Below are 10993 nucleotides of genomic sequence, written 5' to 3'. Positions count from 1 at the left end.
ACCACCCCGCGCTGCTGCCATCCTTACACGATGCAAGCACCCTTCCTGGCACCCATCCCTCCAGGATTCCCAGCCCTCCGTTTCGCTCCCGTAACATCCTGCTGCCGTAGCTCTAGTCTGTTTTACACAACAATAAGCCAGAGCTGGGGTGTTTCCCACTGAAGGTCTTGGAGGGTAGTTGCAGGCTGCAGCTACACCGTAGCTCTAAGCCTTCTGCCAGGGGCAGCTAAAAATACCAGTGGCATGTGTCAAACGATGTTTATGGTTTGCAGCAAGAGTAGCCAACTCCAGTACATTCCTTTTAGCCTGCATTAACACCAACCTAAACTTGGTAATACCTGCTGTTACCACCAGTACTCAACAGTGGAAGGATACAACGCAGGCAAGAAAACAAGAAGAAAGACTCAAGACTATAGAAGTGAAAAATCCCTTCAACACGATCTCCATCCCTGTACCAAGAACCTTTATTAGACACTTTTAAAAAAAAATATATATAGCATTTATTTAAAAGTTGCAGTCACTTCAGCCTAGAGCAGCTCTTCAAACACGCTTCTTCTATAGGCACTGCATAGGTGTTTATGCATTTGCAGATACAGCTGCTTGTGCAGAAAGACAGAACCATTAGTTCATGGGCAAGAAGGGCAGAGCCCTCACCTTTGGAGAGTAGCAGCTCCATCAGGCCCATGCTCAAGAGCTGCAAAAGGGCTCTTCTCTTCACTGGTGGTAGTTTTACATATGCCCAGAAGATATGATGCAAAGTCCTCCACAACACAACTGCATCTCAAAATTACTATTTTTTTTAAAAGCAGTAACTGAACTGTTCACATTGTCCACGAAAGGGACAGGTGACTTTGGACACGATCAGGTTGAGGAGCCAACGATTCAGCTCCATTCAGGGACCATGTCTCATGGTTGTCATGCTGCGTAGTAGTTCATAACCTATCCCGCTCAGCAGCTTCAGTGGCACAAAACACAACCTCCTCAGCTTCCATTCCTTCAGGCTCGTTTCTGTGCTCGCTCGTTCTGTTCAAAATTAAAGTTGATAAGGTGACTGAAGATGCCCCTGAGTCACACAGAAGGGGCTTTGGGGAGCAATGGGACAATTTAATAATCCTTTGTGGCCCAGTTCTCAAACATCTTTAGTCTGCAACTCAAAATCATCATTTTTCAAGGACATATGTTTGTCAGGAGTTCTCCAATTAGAGCACAAAACACTTGCCCAAATCATTCAGTACAGAAAGTCTACTACGGACCCCTATTTCACCCATCTGGCAAGTTAAATGCTACCTGGCTTTTGTCTGAAAGCTCCACCGGTGTATAAAGGAGGACCTGCAGAAAATGCTTTCCTGGCTTGGAACACACAACTTCTAGTCAGCATGGCTGTAATTTACAGTCTTAAACTCTAAACCTTGTGTCATTGCAATTTCGGCATTTTGTTTGTCCCTGGGTAGTTGCTAAAATCCCAGCTCCAGAGGTAAAAAGAAAGGGAGAATAGAAAAGGAAACACCACGAATCATAGAATCATTTAGGTTGGGAAAGACACTTAAGATCGAGTCCAACCATAAACCTAACACTGCCAAGTCCACCGCTAAACCATGTCCCTAAGCGCTGCATCTACACGTCTTCTAAACACCTCCAGGGATGCTGCCTACTTTTCTCTTAACAGAAAACCTCTTTCTCCCCTCCCCGCCCTTTCTTAGTATTTCATAATGATGTACCCAAAAATGCTGCCTTCACACTGAAATGGAATGGCTCAGTTAAAGAAAAGGATCCTGGAGTTGTGCTAGTCATGAGTTGCAATAAACTGTCCACCTGTTTCAATTACCTTGACTGTCTTCTCAAGCTTACGCAGAGCTCCCTCATATTGCTGCACCAACGGCTTTAATGAGTTGCCCTTCACCGGGTGCTTCTTTATGTCTTGGATGCCAGCATCCTTCAACATCCGCAGAAACCTACGTTCCTGCATAACAAAACAGACACAGGAGATGAGGCACCCCACTGCTTATCAGCTAGAAAATGAGCGCATTTTGGAACGTGCTGCCTAGTCAGGAAATAATTCAAAGTTTCCAAGTACAAAGCTCAGCTGACTGGAAAAGGTGGGAAGTAGCACGAACCTCATCCTCCTTATGCTCTCCATGTGCCCTTAATCCAATTAATCCCACACCAACAACATACCTGAATTCTAAGGACCAAGCTGAAAGCGATGCCCACTTCTCCGGCACGAGCTGTTCTTCCAACTCTGAAAACAGAAAAAGTAGCAACCAGTCAGTTTAGCCACATAGTCACTGCCATTATCAGCTCGAAGAGTCCGATTCTGAAATTCTCCATATTTAAGAAAGTCTGATTACGAGTTTTTTTGAGGTTAGCACAGCAGGACCAGCCATATCTTACAAAGGATGAACATTTCCAGGGCTCATTCACAGCTCTGAGCCACTGCAGTTTTCTAAATATTTAGAAACCAAATACTTGACTTGATGGTGTCCAGGACAGTATTTCTAGCTCCTGTAAAAGACATTTTCTGTAACAGGGTGCTAGTTCTCTGTTTCAATACTGCATTACTCTGGTGATGCTACGGGCCTAGTTTTGATTAGAAAGGTATTTGCATATTAAATAAAAAATCCAAAGCTAAAACCCCTTGTAAGTGCATGTCACCTTTGCTAAATATTTCAAAGTAAGCCAAGCTCAAACATCTTCCTTTTGTTCCTGGTTGTCTTACCGGTGAACATATGTCCTGATGAACTGAGGTGCATCATAGTTTATTACATAATTCACTCCTTTAACGTCAATCCCTCTTGCAGTGGCATCTGTGCTGATTAACCTGGTTTTAAATATATATTGTCATTTTCAGGTAACATCGCTTGCACTACCACAAACGAGTGGAACACAGCACAACTCTTGTTAAACTCTGTTCAAACTGGGTGGCCAGCCCCTGACCACTGAGCATGACAGCAGCATTCTAAGTCACTCCTTATTGTCATGGTATCATTAGCTGCCCGCAGACCGCCATGCATCGCTACACACTTGTCACCTACTGTTGTGCATGAAAAGTTACTGGGTGCTTCCAGGTTCTCCAAGCACGCGACACTAAGGCAGACAAGCTGCCACCACACTGGAGGTTACAAACTTGTAAGCTATCTGAACATTCCATAAAGGCACCGAACACAGACAGCAAGGTGCGAAATTCCAGTAGTCAAGGATGAATTTAAACACAGGGTTTGGATAAAAAGAAAATCCAGAAAGTAAGTATTTACCATCCTCTTGGAGACATTCCACAGATCCAATCCCACATAGCTACCAAAATCACAAAGCAAATCAAACACATGGATAGAAGTAAATCTGTATGCCAGTCTGAGCAGGGATTTCTTTGGTAGGAAGCACTGATAAATATATATGTAGTTCTAGCACCAACATCCATTTTCTTCCAACAAGCGCCAGATATCAAGCACACACAATAAACTCAAGATTTTCAGAAGTGTATGTGTTTTGGGCAACAGTATGAACAAGCAATCTATTACTAAATTACTATTACTAAACCTATTACTAAATTACTATTATTATTAAATTATTATTTATTTATATTAAATTATTACTAAATCTATTACTGCTTGTTATAAAATAACACGCAGAAATTCAGATCACAACTAGATTAGAACAGGGTAAACAATTCAAAAGTCACAAGTCCAAGTCTGACACCCATTCTGCAAGTTGGTTCCTGCACACTGTTTTACAGAGGACCCCATTTAACTGTGTTCTTGTTCCACCTAGGCATTTTCCAGCATGAAAAGCTATGTTGGAAGACATGCATAAAACTCATTCAAGATGCTCACAGTTGTATTTTTCCTTGTTCAAACTCCTTCATGGTTCTCTGTCTTTCATTTGGAGGTAACCGAGAAGAAAATTCAGCCACAGAGACTCCACCAAAGGCTTGAATCAGCAGGAACAATCTGTAGGTAAATGGGATAGAAACAGTCACTTCATTATCTCTGTAACATTACTTGACCTACTATAGGGATCTCATTAATATATTCACCTGTGAGAAGCTTCCCTGGAGTTGGTAAAGCACAACACACGGGTAAATTTCATTGTCAGCATGAAATGCAAGAGGAGCAAAGGCTTGGAATTCAGGTCACAAGGCACATAACATTGCTGCAGTCAACAGGGAAGAAGTTCAGAGGAAAAAAGTTACTTCTTGCCAAGACTATCTTCTCTGAAACGCACTACCTGCTCATGACCTGCATAGGCTTGGATGTTTTACAGCTGACTAACAGCAGCAAAACCCGACCCCAGAACACCACCCTCTTTAGAATAAGTCACAGTTACAGGCTGGGAGGATAGAACACAAGGTGGAGACAGGAGACCTGTGTTGTTCTAATGTTCTCACTTCTCCATGGCAAGTAAAAACATACACTGCCTTCTTGTCTACAGGGTGACTCGTATCTACATGCCTTGAAATGCATGTCATACATATGGACAGTTGGTAAGTGCTACTACATTATTATTACTTCATATCGCCACTCCCTATTGCTGGTAAACTTAATCCTGCATAAAGGGAGTAAAAAAAAAAAAAAAAAACAAACAACCCAGTCTTAATCAAATGAACACTAAGTAATGAGAAAACAAACGTGCAAAGGTAGAGCTCTCTGGGTCACAAATAATCCCAAGCCACTTTTGCCCAGCACCTCCATAATGCAAGGAACCATTTTTACCCTGTTCACAGGGTAAAAACATAACGATACTCCAGAGTTAAACAAATCTTGAAGTCTAATTTATTCAAGAGAATTAATGTCATACCGATAGCCCCTCGGGGAGTGTGTATTTCTTATTAGTATCTTGTTCAGTCTCTCTTCCATCTCCAAGTGCTTTTTTCTCAGAATAGACAGACGTGAAGAGGCGAGGCTGAAATAAGTCCAGCTGCTGCAGCTTCTCTGGGTCCTGGGTCAGTGTGGCTGAAAACAGCAGTTTCTGTAAGGGTATCTGAGGATAGCAGGAGCTGAAATACACAGCACAAAGAAACTGAGCTTTGAAGATGGGGCAAAGGAGTTCCTCCACAAGTGCCTTCAGATGACGTTATGAGGGAAGCAATTAACTCTTTTGGATGCTCTTCTCCTCCTCTGGGCCCTGTCTGTAGGTTCTTTTCCACCGTTGTTTTATGATGGAGTTCATAGATGGAACTGATCAGTGCTCTCAACCAACTGCACAACCTGCATCTGTAACCCGTGCACACATCCTTGCATCCTAGTTACCTGTGTCCTCATTCTAGTTGCTTCCTTCCTTTGGTCGCTGACCTCAGTTTCTGACACATCTCTATCAGCAGCTGCAGATAGATAATTCCAAGAGTTTTCCTTCAAATCCATTACTCGGCTTGCTAGAGGGCATTACTATAGTTACTGTCCAAATGAATAACAGACTTGCAATAGTCGTGCATTCTTTTGATGCTCCTTTAGTCTAGTTAAGAAAAGCTTGGAGAATACAATATCAAGGCTTCAGTCTAAAAGACATCCTCTATCATCAGCTGTTCACTGCCTGCTTTTTCAAGCTTTGAAAAAAGAAGATGCCTGCCTTTGGCAGACTCTTCTCAGAGTAAGCAAGCTTTGGGAGTGCCGTGAGAGAGTACTGTGAAGCAGAGCAGTGACATCTAAGTGCTGATGTCTGTGCTACCAGTTCAAAGAAATGCATTCTGCAACTTACCTGGCTGCTGTTACAGGCCCTGGTTTGGTCCTCTGAAAAAGCACGTTGGAGCCAGAGTAATTTTCTACTTGGAATGCAGCTTTGACAATTTGGTTCAGACAGTTCTGGTGCATGTCATCAATCATACGGTCAGCTTCATCTACAATCTGAATTCACGAGGACAAGCAACACTACTTGTTAAACACTGTCTAGCAATAGGAAACTTTTATTTTCCTTTTGTATCTATAAGAAGTGAGCCAGAATGTAAGACAATGGAAGCTTCTAGTCAATAGAATTACTTTCTTTGCCCATCCTTCCTCAACTTGGGCAGAAGTTTCTACCCCAAAACTGAATTTTGCTTGTGCTTCAGTGGTGCAGTAGCCAGCCTGACACCCAAACTACACACAAGTTCATTTGCACATAAATCCAATCCATGTCTCCAAATAAGAGATAAAAATCTCCATATCCTAAATAAGATTGCAACTACATCTCTGCACAGACTCCCATAAGGTGGAAGCTACTACAGCCTGGTAATTTACCCTGACCTCGACCAGTAAGACTTTGCTCTGAGTTTGTGTTTGCAAGAGGCTAAGAAAGAAGGGGAAGTGAGTGGATGCTTGGGTGTCACGAGTTGGAAGAAAACATCTCATCTTGAGACTGCTGCCTGAGCAATCTGGAGCATAGACCAGGCCCCTACAACAGTTCCAACAGAGATATATTTATGTTCCATGCAAGAACAAAGCAGGAGTTAACAGCTGTTACAGACATTGCACTAAGATAGGAGACCTGTGGAGCTGACTCACCAGGAAGCGAAGTTGTGTCAGGCTGAACCCCGGGGTCTGGCTAATGTGATCTGTGAGCCGCCCTGGTGTAGCCACAATAATATCAGCCAGGCTGCAGTAGCCTGTCACTCTGAAAGAACAAGCAGCCCATCATTAAGTTCCTCCCTACACCATAAAGCCTGTAGCAGAGATCCTTGGTCAGCAGACATTAAGATTTTCCTACTATTCAATTAACTGAGAAATAGTAAAGTTCAAATATGCACATTACTTTGGAGAGCACGCAAAGGCAGTGCTGGACACTAAACCCTACTCTCCATTGTACTGCCTCATTTTAAACAGAGGGTGTTGCTCATCATTCATCTTAACAAAAAAACTTAATTGCAGCAAAATCATGTAACAGTAATTTGTACCTGTGGTTATAAGGTAAATGTTTGCATTCTACTCAGCCGGTGAAGAATCCCCAAAATCTAGTAAAACATAACATTCCCAAAAAAGGGGTAGTAGCAGGCACTTTGACAAAGAACAACCAGTGTCTAGCATATAAACCTACTATCTGAAATCATTATTGCATGATGGTGTGATGTAATAGCCTATATTTTGACCGCTGCTGACTGAGGTTAAATAGTTTACAATCTCTATAAATCTTACCAAAAGACCTTTTAACCTACTTTTTCTGGACAAGCATCTCCTGCTCCTTTGCGAAAGATTTCTGGCCAGTAATCAAAACAACCTTCAGACCTGTCCCGTCAGTGTAAATGTTGAACACTTTACTCACCTGGAAAGAGATGGGCTTTGTTAGCCACAAAAAAAATCAGTTAAAGTAATACTTTCCATTACACTAACATCATCAACTCCACTGACGGGTCTTCAACCTGCCTCACAAGAACAGCCAAGCAAAGTATCGACTGCACCAGCCCTCCCCTTGGCACAGTTCTGCTCAGAGAGAAGGTGAAGAGCCACATACCTGTTGTGCCAGTTCTTTGGTGGGCAGAACAACCAGAGCTCGTACTTGGCAAACTACTCGATCTAGCAGAACCTGCCAAAACAAAGGCCAAATGAGTTCCTGAAAGCAGTGGGGAGAGAAGGGGGTTCTTGTATCTAACCTAGTGAGAAGAGATGGGCTTGACACATCCTCATGGAGTTTTGTGTTTACATTTTACTCTCATCAAGCTATGCCTGTTGTCTGAGAAAAGGAGGGGGATGCTGAGATGAAGGGGACTCCTACAGCTCCCTCAGACAGCTCTGAGCTAAAAATCTGCTGCTTTGCAACCACAAATTCCTTGGTTTTCTGACCACCTTCTAAGTCCAAATTCTGCTGAACAAAAGCACCCCCGGCATTTTCCCTAAAGATATTTCACTGGGGGTAAACTCACCTGTACGATGGGTATGACAAAAGACAGGGTTTTACCACTGCCAGTAGGTGCCGAGACACAGATGTCTTTGGGGCGGTATCCTCCCTGCCCCATCAAATACCCATTGGATGCACTCTGTAGAATAGCAGGAATCACCTCTGCCTGAACTGAACAAAAATGGAAACAAACATGAACTACAAAGTTAACTGGACTGAAACCAGTGCATCCAGAAAAGCAGTTGTAAACAATGAATCTGTTTCCACATATGCGTTGTTGTTGCTATAGTCATAAGACAGGAAAAAGTCAAAACCACTTGTTAATAGAGATGCTATCTGGTTTTACCTGGATCTTGTTCACTCATGGGAGCTTAGCTCTGAATACAGAGACTTCCCTCTCCAAGAATTCGGCTATTTCTAGTGCTCAACTAGCATGTCACTGGGTTAAATATTGTTTTCAACTCCTATCTGTTTTCTTGTTCTCATATTAGGATGGCACTGGACGGATTTAAAACCTATGAATAGTTGTCTTGAAGCAGAAATAAAAATAAAACACACAACTCTTATAGGCTTTGGAGTCATTCAAGTTTGCTGCAGAAGACTACACAAGGACTGAAGGAAACAGTCCTGTACAGACAACAGCTTTCACTATCATCCACGAACTCTCTCCTTTCCCCGCCCCATGACAAGCCCTGACAAACTGGCCAACTTCAGTTCATCTATGAGGTTCAGCAGCCAGGCGATCTAGCTCAGTGACAAGACCATACTACTCAGTGACACATACAAGGTATGACTTCAGTGGACACCGTCTTTACCAAACAGAGCATGACACTGCTCCATTTATCTACTACCAAGTGCCATAAGCTGAACTTGTTTTATAAGAAAACACAAGAAGTTGCAATCAGCAGCCTGTTAAGATCTTCCAGGACAAAATAAGCAACAGCATTTACATTAAAACATTATGTAACAGCAATACTTAGAAAGAGAAGACACGTGCTGGCTTTCCAACATAACCTTGGCAAGTCTCTAATACAGTCTAAGCCTCCAGGCTCAGCTGGACTAAGTAATCTGCTGAAGGTCAGAGATCCCACCTTCTCCCCTCCTTATCCCTGCTTCCAGCTGTGCTTTCTACTTATTTAGGAGCTGGCATTTATTGTACCAGTTTTGCAGACAAGTAGAGTAATGGAAAACCAACAGCTTTTTTTGCTTTGACAGTTTTCTGCTGCTTTAACGAGTTGAACAGGTTCCCAGAGAGGTGTGATTAGAAGCAGAGGTGGTGGCAGATAAGCAACTAAAGCACATGCCTGGGATAAGGGGGGAAAAAATAGGACCTCACTCTTTTGGCAGCTGAGCTATTACTTCAAGCCACCATATTTTGTGGAGCTGCATTTCTTACTAGAAAACAGACTTCAATTACTCAGCCTAGATAAAGCTTTGAAAATGAAGGGTTAAAATCAGTACAATCACTTTGATGCATTAGACTTGGTTTTGTGCTATATTTCACTTCACTGACTACATAAAATATACAGAAACAGACTGCAAGAACTTCACAGGTCAATTCAGAAAGAAACAAAAGCACTATGAACGTACCTGGAAAAAAGGACTCTATCCCATTCATTTGCAGCTTTTTCAGCAGCCGGGGATGAATCCCTGGGACATCTTCGATTGGAACTAGATTATCTTTGATACGTTTTTGCACTAGTTTGGGTTGAGCAAGCCACTGTGGTAAGAAGGGCTGAACCTGAGATGGGGGAAAAGGAGAGTAACAAAGCATTTCTGCCATCAAACAAGCAATGCCATATATAAAATAAACTGGTAAGATACATGTTCCTTCCTGACCATCATCAAAATTCAGTCAAGTGAGTTACCTTCTGCATTGGCTTTCTGTCGTAGTCTCCAAGAACCACCAAACTGGAGGGTGGAGGATTTGCCTCTTCCTTTGAGGCTGCTAAGGACAACTCCTCCTCTGCACTTTGATTTCCTTCAGCCCTTTCACTGTTCTCTTTCTTCCTTGTTTCAGCTCCCTCGGTTTCCTCATCCTTCTTCTTCCTTTTAGAAGACTTATTTTTATTTTTAAGGTTGCTTCTGTTTTCCTGTTTGGCATCTTCTTCAGAATCTGGAATTTGGAGAACAGGAATACAAACCTATGGTCAGAATGTGCTACAGAAAAGGGATGTAGGGAATACTTTACAACGTAGGACTTAAGCAACAACTTGCAAGCTAGTCTTTCTTCCTAAATCCAAGTGCAAAAGCCAAATATTTCTCTGTGGGTATGGAAGCAACTGCAGACAGAGGTAACATGCTTTCCTCCTTCCTTTACACTAAATTGATCCTCAAAGTTTGCAATATGGAGCTTTCCCCTAAAAAAAATAATTACTTTGGGAATATATTAAGTAGAGGAAAACAAAATTTACCATTAGGTAAATTCAGCAAGTTACTCAAATGGCAACTTGCATCTGCTTCTCTGTTGAGAACTGTCGACCTAAGTAACACCAGTTTATCGTTTACCCGCTTCGGTCCTCTCCTGAGGGACTTCCGATTTTCTTCCATTTTCTTTCTTCTTTTTCTTCGATGGAGTGCTGCCACCTGCTGCCTCCTCAGCATCCGCCCTTTCTGCAGAGGAGCTGCGAGGCTGTTGTTTCTTCTTTAGCTTCTTCTGTCCTCCCGCACAGGACTGCTCTTCACTCTCCCGCTTCCCCGATCTTTTTCGTTCCCCGGGTTCACCCCCGGGGCTCAGCCCCGGGCCGGTTCCTCCGGAGAGCTCGCCTTCCCCTCCGTCGGGCTGCGCCTCCTGCTGCTTCCTCAGCTGCCGAGCCTTGGCCTGCTGGCGCAGCCGCTCCAGCAGGACCCGAGCCCGGTCCTCCGCCTCGGCGCCCTCCTGCTCCTCCTCCCCGCCGTACCTGAAACAGCCCAGACAAAACCTCCTCAGGCACGCGCGGCGCGCCCGCACCAGCCCTGTCCGGCCAGGCCCCGGCCGCTCGAGTCCGTGCGGCGGAGGGACGCCGGGGCGCAGCGCCCGCAGGCAGCCCGGCCCGCGACCGAGGGCCAGGCGGAGGGCCGGGCAGCGCCCGGGGCAAGGGGTACCTGCGGATGCAGAAGAGCGCCATGGCCGGGCCGCGCCGCGCCGCCCGGGCGCACGGAGATGACGTCAGCCGAACCCGCGTGGCGCGAGGCAGCGGCGGAAGGCTCCAGAAGG

The 10993-nt window shown here is 44.1% G+C and overlaps 1 protein-coding gene across 1 annotated transcript; it reads right to left on the bottom strand.

The window, feature by feature from the left end:
• Positions 1 to 996: 996 nt before the first annotated feature.
• Positions 997 to 10904, bottom strand: DDX51 (DEAD-box helicase 51; the record flags this gene model as incomplete). Its single annotated transcript, XM_082007742.1, has 16 exons — positions 997 to 1023; positions 1826 to 1960; positions 2176 to 2239; positions 2717 to 2818; positions 3828 to 3944; positions 4031 to 4146; positions 4792 to 4990; positions 5689 to 5834; positions 6471 to 6579; positions 7118 to 7224; positions 7414 to 7485; positions 7823 to 7968; positions 9388 to 9538; positions 9666 to 9913; positions 10306 to 10697; positions 10882 to 10904. The coding sequence occupies 16 exons, from the start codon at positions 10902 to 10904 to the stop codon at positions 997 to 999; spliced, it is 2154 nt and encodes a 717-aa protein (XP_081863868.1).
• Between the last annotated feature and the right edge of the window lie 89 nt (positions 10905 to 10993).

This window comes from Phaethon aethereus (genome assembly GCF_964289735.1).
Source record: "Phaethon aethereus genome assembly, chromosome: 17".
NCBI classification, from domain to species: Eukaryota; Metazoa; Chordata; class Aves; order Phaethontiformes; family Phaethontidae; genus Phaethon; species Phaethon aethereus.
The sequence above is the reverse complement of the archived record's forward strand: the minus strand, read 5'-3'. Positions and strand labels throughout refer to the sequence as shown.